This window comes from Salmo salar, chromosome 04, assembly GCF_965601325.2.
Source record: "Salmo salar chromosome 04, fSalSal1, whole genome shotgun sequence".
NCBI lineage: Eukaryota > Metazoa > Chordata > Actinopteri > Salmoniformes > Salmonidae > Salmo > Salmo salar.
This window is the reverse complement of record NC_138294.1, coordinates 28,565,874-28,579,836: the sequence shown is the minus strand read 5'-3', so window position 1 is coordinate 28,579,836 and position 13,963 is coordinate 28,565,874. Positions and strand designations below refer to the sequence as shown.

Here is a 13,963-nt window from a genome sequence, read left to right as displayed (position 1 = left end):
TTTGTAAGTGTAATGTTTACTGTTCATTTTTTATTTCACTTTTGTTTATTATCTATTTCACTTGCTTTGCTTTGGTGAGAGAGAGAGAGAGAGAGAGAGAGAGAGAGAGAGAGTGAGAGAGAGCACACCCCATACACAAAATGATCTCATGCCTGTCACTACACAGACTATGAGCAAATTTGACTTTAAATTAGGACATAGGACAGGGATCGCCATGCACCAGATGACTGGTTTGCATCACACTTAAACGTGCAATTGAGGGTGTGTTAGTTTGTGGCCTACCTGCACACAGCATGGGGGTAACTTCTGGTGTGTGGCTGTGACTGCATGGTGGAATGGCAGTTGTGTTTGGTATTTCCACTTCCATGGATGTTGACCCTATAAATAAAGGGCATATAACATATTTTCCATAGATTGCATTTTACAGTCATTGTATGTGTTCATGCTGAAATGTGCAGCCTTTTGCAACCATATCACATAAATTATATCCTACACAACCTTAGTTTACTTTCAATAGGGAAAGTAATTTTTATGGTCCTGTAGCAAAGCAATTGAGTATTACCAACGAGTGAATCTTGAATCCTGCTATTTTAATATTTTAGGCTCCTTGTCGCTTTATTTTCTAGTTGAACTTGTATGGGAATCAGCAAGGAGAGCAACGAAGGCGTGTGAGCCTCGTTACGTCACTGCTTCCTAAAACCGAGGCATCCCGGTAGAAACAGTCGGCTACTGCTGTTGAACCGATGCTGTTGAACCGCACGCCGATGAAAGATTGTGGACTTCAATGTGCCATACACGCTTGATGAAAATGTGTATTTTATGGATTTCGGAGGCGTTGAAAATGTGAATTATGTGGAATAACCGGAGTCGGATTGGTTCCTCTGTGTCACTTTACCGTTTTGCGACCTGCTCGCAAACATAATTTGCCAACATTTGCTGAGATTTATCTGAACCGAACTTTGGAGAGGCGGTGTCTGGTAAGTACACTAGGAAATAGCATTGCTTTAAACTGATAGAGTAACGATAATGTATTGCACAAAACCATTGAAAATAGCAGGAGTCTTTCATCATGATCATCATCAACATTAGTGACATGATAAACTTCCGAGGAGGCTTTAATATTAAATTTTACTGGCAGCCCATGCTTCACAATCTCCAAGATTCCTCTCCCACTACACACACACACACACACACACACACACACACACACACACACACACACACACACACACACACACACACACACACACACACACACACACACCCACACACTATAAAGTTGTGGGTGAGCAGCAGCATGTGCCGTCCAGAGCGCAGCGCTTTGGAGAGAAAATAGCCTGAACAATAAGTAGTGAGAGAGCGCCATCAATCGCATATCGGTCACACTCCCATGCGCACGAATTTGGGAATAAGATATTATTGCACATTTATTACAACGAATATTCCAACATGAAGATACTTCTTGAATACCAGGCGTGTAAATGTGCACTCTCGTTGCACACATCGAAATTAATTGAAGGTTGTAAATAGGAAAACACTTTCCCTCCCCATAGGCTCATAATAAAACATTGTACTGTATAGGCAATTGTTTACATTAATAGGGATTACCATTCACCCAAGCGACAAAAAATTCAATCAAACCTGTACCCAAGTAATAATTTTATTTGCTTGGATTACCTCATAAACACTATTGGCACCGTGCGTAAATGTGGTAAAACATTGCCTACATTTGGGGACTAAATTGTAATGTTCATTTTATGGATGCATGGAAATGCAATCAAAAAGGATAATAGTTCATAGGTATTGGCATGATTTTTCCCTATGAAATCCTATTTTATATGATTTGCCTATTATAGCCTAGGAAGGGATAAATAATTGAAATTAGACTAGGGAATAGAGCCGATCAAAGTTAACCGTTATCTCGATTCTTGAAGCGGGGGAGCGAGCTGGTTGTTTTATCTTCATGCCAGCAAAGTAGATCCGGGCGTGCGCAACGCGGAGAGATACAAGGGGAATTCAGAGTGGAAGAAAGGGAGCACGAGAAGAAGTGGAAAGTGGACAGAGTCGCGGAGAGAGAAGTCCACGTAGTTACCATGCAGACATTCGTACCTTACAAACTACATGAAAAACCGCCAAATCCACGCCGTTAATGAGGCAATAGGTATGTAATGTGATGCATTTGTTTTAGCACTTTTCCTGTGTATAAGCAAGTTGTCTTTGTGGTTTGTGAATCGGAGTTAAAAGTTGAGATAGTCCGACCGGACTAGTTCTCTATAAGTGGCGCTCGAGCAGTGGATTGAAATCAGAGCCCTTTCTTTCCTCAAATGAAGTTTAACGTTTTAAAGTTTTTAGGAAATGTATTAAATAGGTTACTATCAAAATTAGAGACTATGGAAGTTGTTCACTGTTTTACGCCTTTTGTATATTTGTAGGAATTGTTTTACACATTGTGTAGTGTTGGCGGTTCGGGTATTGTTGCCATTTCTTTAAAAAACCATACATCTGGCTCGGGCAATGCTGCCGTGTCTACGTGAAATGAATAGAAATGGGGACCGTTGGGGGATGGGTTGGACAATTAAACAACAGACAGAAAGCAATGATTTTATGAAGCTGTTTAGTTTTTGCCTTTTGCCTTGTTCCAAGAATATGATTTCAGCCAAAAAAAGTTCATTATTCTATATAACATGGGAAAACATGTAAACATACATTTTTTTTCATTCTTTATGATTTGCCAGGAATAGCCTAGTTCAACAGTTGAAAAATCCTGGATGTGTATGCAGACTTAGTAAAAAAAGAATATTGTACATGTATTTGTTTTACTTAAGTTTGTTTACTAACCTGACATGATAGGCTCAAGGCATACTTTTTTTGTTGTTGAAAGTTCTCATGCGTGCATTATGCTATTAGCCCCATAAAACATTATTTATATATATATATATATATATATATATATATATATATATATATATATATATTGCAAACATACATTTAGCATGTGTTTTGAACAGATCTAAGGCAGCTGGATACCAGTGTCAGTCAATAGCCCGGGCTGGGATGTTTTAACATTCTCCAGTGCTTTTCCCGATGGCAACCCTTTAAAAGCCCAAAGAGCAGCGCTGTGTTTATTTTAGCACAGCCTAAACAGAAAATAGCCAAGCTCAGGAACTAAGGCCCCAGAGTCGGTATAGATACAGCATTTAGTGTTAGAATTCAGTTGTTTTGATCATACACTATTTCCAGGCATAATAATGGACTTATAATGTACACGTGAAATCCAATATGAGCACAAACCTGTATGCCTGAATGTCACTACCTTTCGTATTAGACCATGTATTTTGAGTCAGTTTGCATGTCTAGTTATGCGAGGACAGTACCGCTTTTCCGCCATTTCCAACCCTTTCTTCGTGCAATGTATCTGCTTGAGCTATTTGCGTAATGTCATGTAGATCAAAGAATTTCAAAGATGTGCAATTTACAAGATAGAAGGAATTGTGAAATGTGCTTATTATAGCTTTGAAGTCCGTTTTCGCTTGACCTGTAATGGAATAAGTGAGAATTGAATGCCTTACAACAATTTTGTCATTACCAATGACCTCCATCATCATTTGTACATAGAGGACTGAATTTAATGTGTATATGTTCTGACGTGAAGAGACTGGTCTCTGAATTGTAAAAAGGATTTACGTAGTGTATCTTTTCTGTTAAACCTGTTGCTGAAATAGTAAGAGGAATGCCGGCAAAGATAAATAAGTTATTTGTCCTATATCTTTTCTCCCTCTCCCCATCTGTCACATAACACCCATTTATTAGCCTGACCATCATTTGTCATGCCATTTAAATGAGCTCAGTGAGGCTCACAGTAAAGAGAGGAGTAAGGTTAGAGACCTTTGCCGAGCAGATATTAATAGCAGCCGTTCACCGTGCCACTTTAAAACCACAATTCTCTTAGGAAGGTTCAACATTTAGCCCTTTTGCTTGTTAGCATAAAGACATATCTTTTATTATGCTCTTAAATGAAAGCACTGATCCATCCCTATTGAGATTTTCTGAAAAATCTATTAAATGTTTAATTTGATGTTTATTTTTTTTAGCTTGATTCTGACCTTCTGTTTTGTGTGTCTCCAGGTGGTTTGGTAGAGAACACGGTACGAAAATGGGGAAATACTTGACTTCACTGCTCATGCTGCTCCTGCAGCTCCTCTGCGGCTGCACAGGGAACCAAAGGACGGAGAAGGCATTGGCCCTGCAGTTCACTCACTCTGTTTACAATGCCACCATATACGAGAACTCTGCTGCTAAGACCTACTTGGAGAGTCATGCCAAGATGGGCATCTACATCACAGACCCCACCTGGGAGATACGGTACAAAATAGTGTCAGGAGACAATGAGAACCTTTTCAAAGCAGAGGACTACATCCTGGGAGACTTTAGTTTCCTGAGAATAAGGACCAAAGGAGGCAGCACTGCCATTCTGAACCGGGAGGTCAAAGACCACTACTTGCTCACTGTCAAAGCTGTGGAGAGGGGCACCAACGTGGAGGCTCGCGCCCAAGTCCAGGTCCAGGTCCAGGACACCAACGACCTGAGGCCTCTGTTCTCTCCCACCTCCTACAGCGTCTCGCTGCTCGAGAACACGGCCATACGGACCAGCGTGGCCAAGGTCACCGCCACGGACGCCGACATCGGGACGAACGGGGAGTACTACTACAGCTTCCGGGAGTGGACAGATATGTTCGCCGTCCACCCCACAAGCGGGGTGGTGACGCTGACGGGCAAGCTGGATCACTCTGAGACCAAGCTGTATGACCTGGAGGTCCTGGCTGTGGACCGAGGCATGAAGCTCTACGGGAGCAGCGGCTTCAGTAGCATGGCCAAGCTGACGGTGAGGGTGGAGCAGGCCAACGAGCACGCGCCTGTCATCACCGCCGTCACCCTGGCGCCCTCGGGCGCTGACCGTGACCCCACCTACGCCATAGTGACCGTCGAGGACAATGACCAGGGACCAAACGGGGAGATCGCGTCGTTGAGCGTGGTGGGGGGCGACCCCCTCCAGCAGTTTAAGGCCATGAGAACTAGTCCCGGGAGCAAGGAGTACAAAATCAAAGCGGTCAAGGATGTAGACTGGGACACCCAGCCTTTCGGATACAACCTCACATTACAGGCCAAGGACAAAGGAACCCCCCCCCAGTTTTCTTCAGCGAAAGTGGTACATGTAACATCCCCTCAGTTTAAAGTGGGCCCCCCGAAATTTGAACATGCTGTTTATAGGGTCAATCTCAGTGAGTTTGCCCCTCTCCATACACCTGTTGCTATGGTAACTGCCTTGCCAAAGTATCCACAGTTGAAGTATGCTTTCAGATATAAAACAGAGAAGAATCGTTTTGCTATTAATCCAGACACTGGCTTAATCACCACAACTGGACCCATCTATGCGGATTATGCCCCTAAATTTGAACTAGAAGTTATTACCAGTGACAAAAAGGCCGCGACCAAGGTTATCATTGACATTATAGATGTTAACAATAATGCCCCTGAGTTCCAACAGACCTCCTACAAGGCCACCGTTGATGAGAATGTACCCGTAGGGTCCAACGTGTTAGCAGTGAAAGCCACTGATCTAGACAGTGGCGAGAACGGGTATGTGACCTACAGCATTGCCAACGTGAGCCCGCAGCCGTTTGTCATCGACTACTTCTCTGGTGTCATTGGCACCTCAGAAGAGCTGGATTACGAGCTGATGCCAAGGATTTACAATCTCAAAATTAGGGCTTCAGACTGGGGTTCCCCTTTCCGACGGGAGGTGGAGGCATCAGTTACTGTCACACTGAATAACCTGAATGACAATAAGCCTCTATTCGAAAATGTCGACTGTGAAGTCACGGTGCCTAGAGACCATGGCGTGGGAGAGCAGATAACGACGGTGTCTGCAATTGACGCTGACGAATTGCAGCTAGTGCGGTACGACATAAAAGCTGGGAATGATCTTGATCTCTTTGAGTTGAACTCCAACTCGGGTGTGCTTTCTTTGAAACGAACACTGACCGAGGGGGAGGCAGGTAAAGTGTCCTTCCATAGCCTACAGATCAGAGCCAGTGATGGAGAGCATGAGACTGAACCAATGATTATGAACATCACTGTCATCACAGCTCGCAAGCCTGTCCAATTGAAGTGCGTCGACACTGGGGTTGCTACCATGTTGGCAGAAAAGCTTCTTCATGGCACTAAGCTCCACACCCCAACTGAGCCTGACGATAACTTAATGGACATCCATTCGGTTAATCGCTACTCCCCTCAGTTTGCGGAGTCCTTCCCCAGTGTCATTGAGGTCAAAGAAGACCTTCCGGTTGGGGCTAGGGTAGTCCATCTAAGCGCCTCCGACACAGACAGTGGTTTTAACGGAAAACTGGTGTACGTTATTTCAGGAGGAGATGCAGAGAGTCGTTTCATTGTAGACATGAACACCGGTTGGCTTTTGGTTCACACTCCACTGGACAGGGAAACGACGGACCACTACACACTGAACGTCACAGTCTATGATCTGGGAATACCGCAGAAGTCCTCCTCGCGTCTTTTAGATGTTAAGATCTTGGATGCTAACGATAACAGTCCGCAGTTCCTGCAAGACTCCTATTCGGTGGAAATAAGTGAAAACACACCAGTGGGCACTGAAATCGTCCAGGTGGATTCCACCGATAAGGACCAGGGAGATAACGGAGTAATCAGGTATTTGATTGTGGCCGACACTGACCAGTTTGCCATTGACGAGCTGACTGGAGTAGTGACGGTGAAAAAGCCGCTGGATCGCGAGGTGCACCCGGTTTACATTCTGAAGATCGCTGCATGTGACCAGGCTGTTAATGAACCTCAACTCGTGTCTACAGTGTTGCTAAAGGTCGTTCTTGAGGACGTCAATGACAATCCTCCCAAATTCATCCCGTCAAATTACCGCGTGAAAGTGAGGGAGGACCTCCCGATCGGCACTGTGATTATGTGGCTGGAGGCTCACGACCCGGATGTCGGGCTGTCCAGTCAGGTACGGTACAGCCTCAGCGATAACGGGGACGGCAACTTCGAGGTGGACAAACTCAGTGGCGCGGTACGCATCCTGCAGAATCTGGATTACGAGAAAAAGCAGGTGTACAATCTCACGGCGAAAGCCAAGGACAAAGGGAAGCCCATGTCTTTATCGTCGACGTGCTTCATTGAGGTGGATGTAGTGGACGTAAACGAGAATCTGTATCGCCCGTGGTTCCCCTCGTTTGTGGATAAGGGATTTATAAAAGAGGACGCCCTCGTTGGGACATCCGTAATGAAAGTAACGGCTCAAGATGAAGACAAAGGAAGAGATGGAGAAATACGCTACTCAATACGGGACGGCTCTGGCCTAGGGATATTCACCATTGATGAAGAGACTGGTGAGTTTCTCACTTTTTTCCCCCTCTTTGTCATTACCATATTGCCCCTATGTGAAGGCCCATTTTGTTTATCATTTATTATTTAAGGCACCAAATGGGCATGCATGAATTTTAAATGACTGGGATGTGAAAAGGGGTGTAATCCCATGTATCTGTGCAGACTATGCTTGTCTGCCCATGTCCCCCCCATGAAATATCAGTGGTGGGGGCAAATGGTGAATGGAGGTTCTTCCTGGAGAACCGCTAAGCTTCCTGATTCCTTTCATTTTTCTGTCTGAGGGAAGAGAATTGATGGCAGGAACAGCTGGAGCAGCTGTGTCCTAGACATGCAGTAGACATTCCAAACTAGTTGCCGTGGAATTAAGAGGATTGCTTAGTGATTTTACTCACTGACTCTCCCTTTTCCACACAAGCACTGTAGTGCTGAACACAGCATTTTGTTTCAATGTTGAAAAACTAGTCATATGCAAATGAGTAATGCTGCATGCTGGCTAATCCCACATGAGATGGAACTTGTTTGTATAATGAGAGAGTTATTTTTCTGTGATTGTCATATCTGCTTTAGTATTGCAAATCTAAATTTTTTGCTTGTCTGGTGAAATGCACTTGACGGCCTCTTTGTGGTCTTACAAAGAAAGTAGGAATATTTTTTTTCAGCTGCTCACGGACGTTAAAGAACCTGTGCCAAGGGTTTAAAAATAAGCAGTCCGGAATTCAAACGGTTTTGCCACAAAAAGCTACTGGTCACCCCATTTTGGGTGTGTCAGACCTGGCTTGCTGCCCTTCATTTTAAACATAGTTACCATACTCTGGGTGGCTTAATGTCAGTTTTTCCCTTTTAAAATGCATTTCAGCATGGCAGTATACATATTTAATGTATAAATGGGCCGGTGAAACTCGATGCATAAAACATCAAGGTTTTAGCATATATGTAGTCTATCCCTTAAGCCTGGAAGTTCAATGCAAAGTCTCTGGAAATGTAATTTACAGATTTTAAAGTAACTAAATGAGAAATTGATGAGAGAATGTTAATTTAGATTCAGGTGGAGACATACACTTTATTAAGCGGAGTAAATTAGGGCCTTTCGTGAACCTGTGGGGAAATCACAATTTCTTTGCTGGTAAATTTAGCATGACGGGATGAGCCGGCATGAAGCATTGCTCCTTAATAAGGACCATCTGTCAGCTATTGTGCCTGTCCAGTCTTAGTTTGATTGTTCTCTGGGGTAGTTGTCAGATTGTTGCTTGTAGATAATTCTACCTCTTTTGTTAAAAAATACTGAGGGAAAATGTAAACAGAGCGAACTAGAGGGAGCCTTTTGATTCTTGAAATGCAATTTGAAACTCATCTGAGATTGGTTTAAAAATGGCTTCGGTCCCGCTCATCAAAATTTGTAGAAACTTTCTCACACACAATGCACTCTTTAGGGAGTTGACATTTTGAAACAAAGTGCCTTATATTTAGGCAACAGAGATTTCTGTTCTGGGGTTTGTTAGTTGAGACTGCCCTTGGCTTGGGGCTGTGGATCTTACCCCGAATCTCAGAAGTGTTCTTGTTTCTGTGAAGGACACCCACTTCTTGTTTGAAATCCCACTCCTGAATGTATTGGATGCAGGTCACCGGGAGCTCCTGACCTGCTCTTCCTCCCCTGCCCTCGACCTCCATGGCCTTCAGAGTGATTTATCAGAAGTGGCAATGATAGGATTGTCCTGCTATTCAGCCCCATTGTTAGGGATCACAGCCATAGCTGGTAGCAAACCAAATATGCCCACGGCAACGGTGTGCCTCCTGGGAATTCATGCATTGACTGAAGGATGGTTTGGTGGGTTGGTCTGGGTCTGAGCAGAGGGGGGTGTGAGGTTATCATGTGAGGATTATGCTCTACAAGAAATCAATGTAAAACAAAGGGTGCACACCCAGCATCGCTTTCACCCAGTCATGCAGCTGCAGCTAGTGCTTTCCGACAAGTAGGAAAACAAGGGTTGAGAAGAGAAGAAAACAAATGAAAAAGTGCTAAAACCAAAGGGTACATGCCAGAAGCCACACACACCTTAAGCTCTGGAAAGGTTTTTATGAGGGGGGCTAGTAAGGGAAGGCTGGCTAACATCTGTGGCTGGTTAAGTTAAATGCCTTTTGGAATCTCATGTTCTCCTTATGCATGCATTATTTATTCCCTTTATCCTCTTGAACCCCTGGGTTTGAGAATGGAGGGGTAGTGATGAGGAATGTGCAAATGAAAAGGTCTTTAGTGCCCATTTGACTCCCTTACCTCTCATCTTACCGCCAAGAAGATACAATTTTGGCCCTTAGTTTTTCTCCTTAAGCCTAAATCTTGAACTTTATATTTAGTTACTAGCTTAATTTAGTTTAGTAAACAGAGGCGGAAATTAATTTACGTAACTTCAGCTTTCAATATATTATTTTACCCGATTCAGGGTTTGCTTTTGCTAACAGCAGTAATTCAGCCATTTTTAGGCCAAGATAAGATTAGCAAAACCCAGAAAGTTGTTACTTCTAAGATAGGAATCAACATGTTTTCCCCCTATCCAGTTCTTATTGTCCGACTGTAGACGGGTATATCTGCCAATCGTCTGGTCCGGGTCCCTCTGGATCTCTGACCCTTGTATTTACTTCTGCACATCACACAAACATGTTTAGAGCTGGGGGCTATGTGGAGCCCTGGTGAGATTTTGTGTGCAGTCCAGGCTAATTCTGTCCTCGTGTGTGCTCAGACACTGCTGTTGGGGTTATCGTGCTAATGGGGGTCTGACACACTTAAGGCCAGCTAGGTATGCCGCTAACCTGATTGATGTTTCCAGGGCCAGGCATGGAATCTAGTTCCTTGTTTTAATAAACCTTTAGTTGGAAAAAGGAACAAACAACTGGAGCCTGAGGTCATGATACAGAAAGAAGAACAACAAGATGGACTTATTTTACAAAGTAGGCTAGTTAAGGCTTCTAGTAAGAGGGGGGTTGTTGTGGTTGGGCGTAGAAGTTAGGGCTGGGAATTGCCAGGGACCTCAAGATAAGACGTTATCACAATACTTCGGTGCCAATACGATATTTATTGTATTTCTCATGATTCTATATACACTGCTCAAAAAAATAAAGGGAACACTTAAACAACACAATGTAACTCCAAGTCAATCACACTTCTGTGAAATCAAACTGTCCACTTAGCAAGCAACACTGATTGACAATACATTTCACATGCTGTTGTACAAATGGAATAGACAACAGGTGGAAATTATAGGCAATTAGCAAGACACCCCCAATAAAGGAGTGGTTCTGCAGGTGGTGACCGCAGACCACTTCTCAGTTCCTATGCTTCCTGGCTGATGTTTTGGTCACTTTTGAATGCTGGCGGTGCTTTCACTCTAGTGGTAGCATGAGACGGAGTCTACAACCCACACAAGTGTCTCAGGTAGTGCAGCTCATCCAGGATGGCACATCAATGCGAGCTGTGGCAAGAAGGTTTGCTGTGTCTGTCAGCGTAGTGTCCAGAGCATGGAGGCGCTACCAGGAGACAGGCCAGTACATCAGGAGACGTGGAGGAGGCCGTAGGAGGGCAGTAACCCAGCAGCAGGACCGCTACCTCCGCCTTTGTGCAAGGAGGAGCAGGAGGAGCACTGCCAGAGCCCTGCAAAATGACCTCCAGCAGGCCACAAATGTGCATGTGTCTGCTCAAACGGTCAGAAACAGACTCCATGAGAGTGGTATGAGGGCCCGACGTCCACAGGTGGGGGTTGTGCTTACAGCCCAACACCATGCAGGACGTTAGGCATTTGCCAGAGAACACCAAGATTGGCAAATTCGCCACTGGCGCCCTGTGCTCTTCACAGATGAAAGCAGGTTCACACTGAGCACATGTGACAGACGTGATAGAGTCTGGAGACGCCGTGGAGAACGTTCTGCTGCCTGCAACATCCTCCAGCATGACCGGTTTGGCGGTGGGTCAGTCATGGTGTGGGATGGCATTTCTTTGGCGGGCCGCACAGCCCTCCATGTGCTCGCCAGAGGTAGCCTGACTGCCATTAGGTACCGAGACGAGATCCTCAGACCCCTTGTGAGACCATATGCTGGTGCAGTTGGCCCTGGGTTCCTCCTAATGCAAGACAATGCTAGACCTCTTGTGGCTGGAGTGTGTCAGCAGTTCCTGCAAGAGGAAGGCATTGATGCTATGGACTGGCCCGCCCGTTCCCCAGACCTGAATCCAATTGAGCACATCTGGGACATCATGTCTCGCTCCATCCACCAACGCCACGTTTCACCACAGACTCTCCAGGAGTTGGCGGATGCTTTAGTCCAGGTCTTGGAGGAGATCCCTCAGGAGACCATCCGCCACCTCATCAGGAGCATGCCCAGGCGTTGTAGGGAGGTCATACAGGCACGTGGAGGCCACACACACTACTGAGCCTCATTTTGACTTGTTTTAAGGACATTACATCAAAGTTGGATCAGCCTGTAGTGTGGTTTTCCACTTTCATTTTGAGTGTGACTCCAAATCCAGACCTCCATGGGTTGATAAATTGGATTTCCATTGATTATTTTTGTGTGATTTTGTTGGCAGCACATTCAACTATGTAAAGAAAAAAGTATTTCATAAGATTATTTCATTAATTCAGATCTAGGATGTGTTATTTTAGTGTTCCCTTTATTTTTTGGAGCAGTGTATATTGTGAATCTATAGTGTGATTTTATTGCGATTCGATGTTCCAAACATATTGCTCACCATATGTCTGCTGCAGAGGGGCAAGAGAGAGCCATAAGGAAACAAGTTTTGATCAGTCATGGAAATCAAAGTTCTAAAAACTAATTGGCTCCCTATTTTAAAAGCTATGAAGGAGTTTTGGCGCAGGTACAGCCAACTAGCTCCAAACTATATTGCGATATTGTCAACACGATATATCGTAAAAAAAAAAAAAAGATCCCAATATGTAACTGTACACCCCCCCAACCATCACTAGTAGCAGTTATTGTTGTGGGGTGGTCGAGGTGGTGAGTGGTGTTCATTTGGGACAAAACCACTTGACATTCCATTCTCTCTGTGAATCTAAATTGAGATCGACTCTTAATGGTCTTCACTCTGCAGTGCACTATAAATGCTTTTCACCGACGTTCCTGTAAAAAAAAAGCCAGTAACTCTGCTGATGTTGCTTAGGGAAGAGGGAGGGGTGGAGGATGTTGTTTGTCATGGGCTGTGCTTGATTAGTGGCGAGGTAGGCTATAGGCCTAGGCCCAATAAGTCTTGTACTGGTACATTGTTCAAATCAAATTGTATTTGTCACATACACATGGTTAGCAGATGTTAATGTGAGTGTAGCGAAATGCTTGTGGTAACAATGTAAGAAATAATACATAAAAAAAAAAAAAAATACTGCATAGTTTCCTAAGAACTCGAAGCGAGGCGACCATCTCTGTCGGCGCCATCAGTGAATCGATGGAGACCGTTCTCAAAGTAGATCAATTAGACTTGGTGCTTGCGCTAAAGGACTGACTGCCGTTTATGAGGTCATGGAAGGGTCCTCTGTGATCAATTAAGCATGTCTTTCTGTTAGAACTCCTAATACCTTGTATTTCAGCCTTTGACGTAAAGAGCTAGTTCGACCAGACTCTCTCTCTCTCATTGTGTTTCTCCTCCAGGAACTGCTAGTTTAGATGGTGTTTTGACAGCGCTATTGAAGTCATGTCTTTAAGTTCGTTAGCCTACTTTGTGAACCGAGGGGAAAAACCAAGATGTGATAATTGAATTTGCACTGATTCACTTAACAGGATGAAGAAGAACAGGGAAAAAAAGAGGTGAAAATGCATATTAATAAAAGTCCCCAGACTTAAAATATACTAGTAGTAAATGTGAACAAAGGTGTAGGCCTTCATGCGGTGTGTTTGCATTTATGTAGGAAAAAAGGAAGGAATCTCAACAGCCCCAGTGGAATCGCCTCTTCCGTCCAGATGCTCATTGGATAATGTATGCATTGCCCTTTGCTCATTGGATAATGTATGCGTTGCCCTTTCACTTCAAACTGGAGGCAGCCGGTGTGCTGAAATAGCTCTTTGTGGAGGCAAATGAAATAGTTTGACGTGTAATGACAAAATTCTGTGAGCTTGTGTTTTCCCCTCTTCAAATTGGGCCTTCCTCCCTCCTCTCCTCTCCAAATTGTCCCTCCATTGCCCTTCCTGTCGAGAGCGAGGTAGGGCCGACCCTCAGTGATGCCAGATAGGGGAGGTATGTGGCGAATGGTTTTGTCTTTTCATGTTTGGCTGCGTTCACTATTCCAGCCATGTCTGCACCACCAAAGCTTCATGGGAGATTGATTGAACCCAAGCACCCAGGCCCGGTCCCATCTATTTTTTTTTGTTTCTATACACAGAAGCTCAAGCCAGAAGTGTGACTTCTTCAGCACACTCAAAAGAGCCACATGACTTGTAATGGTCTTTGCTTGAGCGCCGTTGCTGGGGCGACAGGACCAGGAATGTGCAGCGGGCCAAAGTTGATTGTAGGGTGCTAAATGAAAAGCACACTTTCCCCAGTTAAAGTTTGTTGCTT

At 44.4% G+C, this 13,963-nt stretch overlaps 1 protein-coding gene across 12 annotated transcripts in view; it reads left to right on the top strand.

Moving 5' to 3' along the window:
- The first annotated feature begins 730 nt into the window (after window positions 1-730).
- The window catches only part of fat1a (FAT atypical cadherin 1a), a 93,431-nt gene continuing 80,198 nt past the window's right edge, over window positions 731-13,963 (top strand). For 10 of the 12 annotated variants that reach the window (XR_001328235.3, XM_014195253.3, XM_082974236.1 and 7 more), the window contains exons 1-2: window positions 1,993-2,161; window positions 4,126-7,415. Coding sequence is in view for 11 of the 12 variants with exons in the window: in XM_014195253.3 (XP_014050728.3) it covers window positions 4,154-7,415 (3,262 nt within the window). In the remaining variant the exon portion in view is untranslated. Of the gene's footprint in view, window positions 978-1,991; window positions 2,162-4,125; window positions 7,416-13,963 lie in introns of those variants that run through there. The other 2 variants (XM_014195248.3, XM_045716663.2) reach the window with 2 other exon arrangements.